General features: G+C 38.1%; 1 protein-coding gene across 1 annotated transcript; it reads right to left on the minus strand.

Moving 5' to 3' along the window:
• Positions 1-2,822: 2,822 nt before the first annotated feature.
• LOC141630047 (uncharacterized) lies at positions 2,823-3,509 on the minus strand. The gene has a single exon (XM_074442935.1). It carries the CDS (start codon positions 3,507-3,509, stop codon positions 2,823-2,825), a length of 687 nt encoding a protein of 228 aa, XP_074299036.1.
• Between the last annotated feature and the right edge of the window lie 830 nt (positions 3,510-4,339).

Genomic DNA, 4,339 nt, shown 5'->3' on the forward strand with positions numbered 1-4,339 from the left:
ATACGAATGTCAAAGAAAACTAACTCGTGACCTCTATATGTGTCAGTTTTCATGCAATTATTAGGTGGTTTGGTTTTTAGGCGGAAAATGATGCATATTATCGTTACGGAAAAATAAATAATTGAATGCAATACGTAAATAAAAATTCCTAGTGTGGCCTATCCTAGTAAAACAAAACATAAAACAACTTTGGAATCCACCGTTGGACCCGAGAAGCTTGTCTTGATGTTCCATCTTGATCCAAGTAGCGGGAGTGAGCATCCGGTCTCCATCTTTGGTCTTCTCAAAAATTACAATTTAAAATTACAAAAATGAACCTATTTACATTCTAATTAAAAACTGTAATTACAAGTGAAAAATCCAAAACGGAGATACAAGATCTCAAAATACAACCAAGACCGTGTTCCATCATTACGGTAACACGTTCTACTAAGGCCACACTAAGTTACAAATCGATTGCAAAATAAATAAATAAATACGTAATAAAAGGCATTCACAAGCATTCAAAATTAACGATAAATAAAAAATGCATCAACTAAAAACAAATTCATTCGTGACATAATTCAGTAATTATGTTAAATTTATCCAAACCACCTTTTAATGATTAAAATTCATGTGATAAAACCGCTTCTATCATTTAATTTTAATCCAAAAAAATCAGATTACTCTAAATGCGCTTTAAAATAACTTAATGGTACGTGTGTGAACCGTTTCACAATCATAGCGAGTGTACAATATCCGTATAAAGTACATATTGAAGCCAAAAGAAAATTTAAATCAAAAGAAACAAATTTTCAAAGTCAAAGCGGAAATCCCTCGATCCAGGGACATAAGTGCTCGATCGAGGGACAAAAGGGCTCGATCGATGAATCGCAAGTCGATCGAGAGGGTTGCCAAACAGAAGTGCTCGATCGACTAAAGCGGTGGTCGATCGAGTATTTATATTAGCAAAGCCGCTCGATCGAGTACGAGGACTCCTCGATCGAGCGGTGGGGTTTGAAAATGGTCGATCGACACAAGAAGGACTCGATCGAACAAAACAAAGAGAAAAAGCACTCGATCGAGTAAAAACATGCTCGATCGAGGTCAAAAATTCTGGAAAATACAAAACCCTCGTGAAAACAGTTTTGATGAAATAAAGCAATCGCAAAATTGATCAAAAACACATCAAAACAATTTTATAATTTGCCAAGACATGACATATTGTTATAATTTCCGTATAAAACAACAATATGTAAAAACAAATCGAAAACAAAAGATCGGCCGTGTGTAAACATGACACGGTTTACAAAAAAAACAGAAAACAATCGAAATGAAATTCCGGCCCGCACGGTTTTCTAGACAAAACATGATCGTCTCAAAACGTTTTATGAAAAACACATAGAAAAATTTACGTGGCCTCGCTCTGATACCACTTGTGGGTATACATCCGTATAATACCCTTTAGATTTAGGACTATAACGTAAATTTAAACATGTGATTATGGTCATAAAACATAAATACAATAGAAACGATAAGGAACAAGAAATAACCTCGGGTCCTTTGATGCACGGCGTAAAGAACAGAAATCAAACGAGATTCCCTCCTAATTGTTGCACCCAAGACTTGTCCGAGATATGCCCTTGGCTAGATGGTGTTCTCCGATTGCCTTGCAATATTGGGAGAACTTGTTGTGAGGTTTTCGAGATGTGAGATCTAGGTTTCAGAGAGAAAATGTCTCCAAAACCCTAGTTTTCTGTAAAATGAATTGTCTAGGTCAAAAGGAGAGGGAGTCTCTCCTTTTGTTTGGTTAATTTGGACCGACGGTTTGCATGGGGAAGTGGGCTTCCACTTCCTCTTAATTTTAGCTCAAGTCCGATTCGCCAAAATGCTAAAATGTATATGACGGGTTTGTATATATAAATCTATTATCGGTTATCGGAAATTAAGGCATCGCCTAATAATACGGGTTAGCTGAATTATTAATACGTGTCCGACAAAACAGTATTGTATAATTATATTCAATATACATTTAATTAAATATAAATCGCTTATATTTAATTTTACGAATTAACTGGTTAATTCGCCTTAGCCCATGATATTTAATCCGTATTAAATATAATATCTCAACATCACATATTTGACTAATTACTAGTCAAATAACTCGGACTAACTGGTTAGTCAGATTTGGCATCTACATGACTGTATTTTCATACCGTCACATCTCTCGAACGTATCCTATAGGTGTGACTTTTAGGGACCAGTTGATCACCGCCATCTGTATGACAATAACGTCAAACTTATCTAGCAAGCCAACCGTTATTGATAAACGTGGATCAACTGATAATAATACTAAAAGTATGCCCTTTGATCCTTTTTAGAGGTTTATAAGTCCTTGCACTAACTGTTAAGGACACCAACCCCAACACTATCTCCCCCCAAGCATCTTTGAAAAACTTACTCGTGTAACCATCTGGCCCTGGTGATTTAATATCAGGAATACTAAAGAGAGCTTCTTTAATCTCCTCCCCAGTCACAGGTTTCCTTAGCATATGCCAGTGGTCAGCAGTACACACAGGTCCTTGAGCAATGATTCTTCTATGTATCTTCTTAGTCTCTTTACTTGATCCAAGTAGAAGTTGATAGTAGTCAATAAATGCCTTCTGAATTTGCTCCTGAGTCTCACACACCTTGCCAGTCATGTCCTCAATCATAGCAACCTTGTTCATATTCCTTCTCCTTTTCAGCAGACCATGAAAGTATGAGGTATTTACATCCCCATCCTTTATCCAATTATGCTTAGATTTCTGAACAAGGAAGCTTTCCCTGGCCTTAGCTAGCTCCTACAGCTGAATAGAGGCTTCATATTCTTGGTGATCTTTGCACATTAGTAGGATCCTGTTAATCCCTTCCTGCAACCCCTCCTGTTTTTTTCGTAGAATAGCATTTGCATTTTCAATATCACTGAAACACTCTTTATTCAGCTCCTTAAGGACAGCTTTCATACCTTTCAAATTCTTTGCCAGTCTAAACATGGGTGTACCCGTGAAGCCAGCATCCCAATTCTCCCTCACCAAAGGAATGAACTTCTCTGAACCACCCCACATGTTGTAATATTTGAAATTTCTTTTACCATGACTGTGACTAGTGCTCTTTAATAAGCAAGGTGTGTGATCCATCAAACCCTCAGGCAAAAAATGAGCATATATATCAGGAAAGGAGTCACACCAGACTTGATTGACCAAGAACCTATCAATTCTGCTATATATACGCTCCTCAGGTTTCTGCTTATTGTTCCAGGTAAACAAGGCTCCTACTGCAGCAACATCCACCACCCCACAATCTGCATTACATCTTCTAAAAGGTTCCATTTCACCAGCTGGAGTATTACCCCCTACTCTCTCTGATGCATTCAGAACACAGTTGAAGTCTCCTGCAATTGCCCATGGTCCATTAACCAGGTTCGAAATCTTCCTCAAGCTATCCCACAGAGGCTCTCTCTCATGTTGTCCATTGAAGGCATACACCATAGTTAACCAAAAACTCCTCCTATCCACCAAAGAATCAACTTTCATATGAACAAATTGAGCATTGTATTCTATCACATTCACCCTAAAGAAACTTGGCTTCCAAATGATCCAAATGCGTCCTCTAGAATGATATCCCGAATTTGTAGTGATGCACCAATTAGAAAAACTATTCGCAGCCTTTTGAAAGGCTTTATTCTTTATTTTTGTTTCAAGTAAACCAAATAAACCTATATTATTAGCTTGCAAAAAATTATTTATATCTCTTTGTTTGCCTACTCTATTCATTCCTCTTATGTTCCAGAATCCTATCCTATCCATTCGATAAAATAGTATTTGAAGCATTACCCATTTTAATCGATCTTCTTAGGAGGGGAGGCGCAACCTCCTTATAAGAGTAAGCTCCAAAACTCTCATTACTGTACCCCTCCTTTGGTCTCTCATTACTATGCATCTTCACAAACCTCTTTCTAGGAGTATGAAACCCCACAACAGATCTCCCCTCCACATGAGTAGTGTCCGAGGCTGCGGCTCGGGAGCCCTAGCAGGGCATTCACCTTCTGCACTGGCCTCCATTCCTTCCTAATGAGTTGCTGGTTTGATTTCTTTGGTTCCCCCTTCCTACAATTCTCCATTTCATGGCCCATACCCTTGCATTTCATACAAGTTACAGGTTTCCATTCATACTCAATATCCACCTTAACTACATCTCCACTCTCATCTTTAAACGATACATTCTTTGGCAATGGTTGGTCCACCTGCAACTCCACCATAACCCTAGCATACCCTAACCTTGTTCTTTCCTCTGTGGCCACATCACATTTCACATACCT

Source organism: Silene latifolia, chromosome Y (assembly GCF_048544455.1).
Source record: "Silene latifolia isolate original U9 population chromosome Y, ASM4854445v1, whole genome shotgun sequence".
In the NCBI taxonomy this organism is placed as follows: domain Eukaryota; kingdom Viridiplantae; phylum Streptophyta; class Magnoliopsida; order Caryophyllales; family Caryophyllaceae; genus Silene; species Silene latifolia.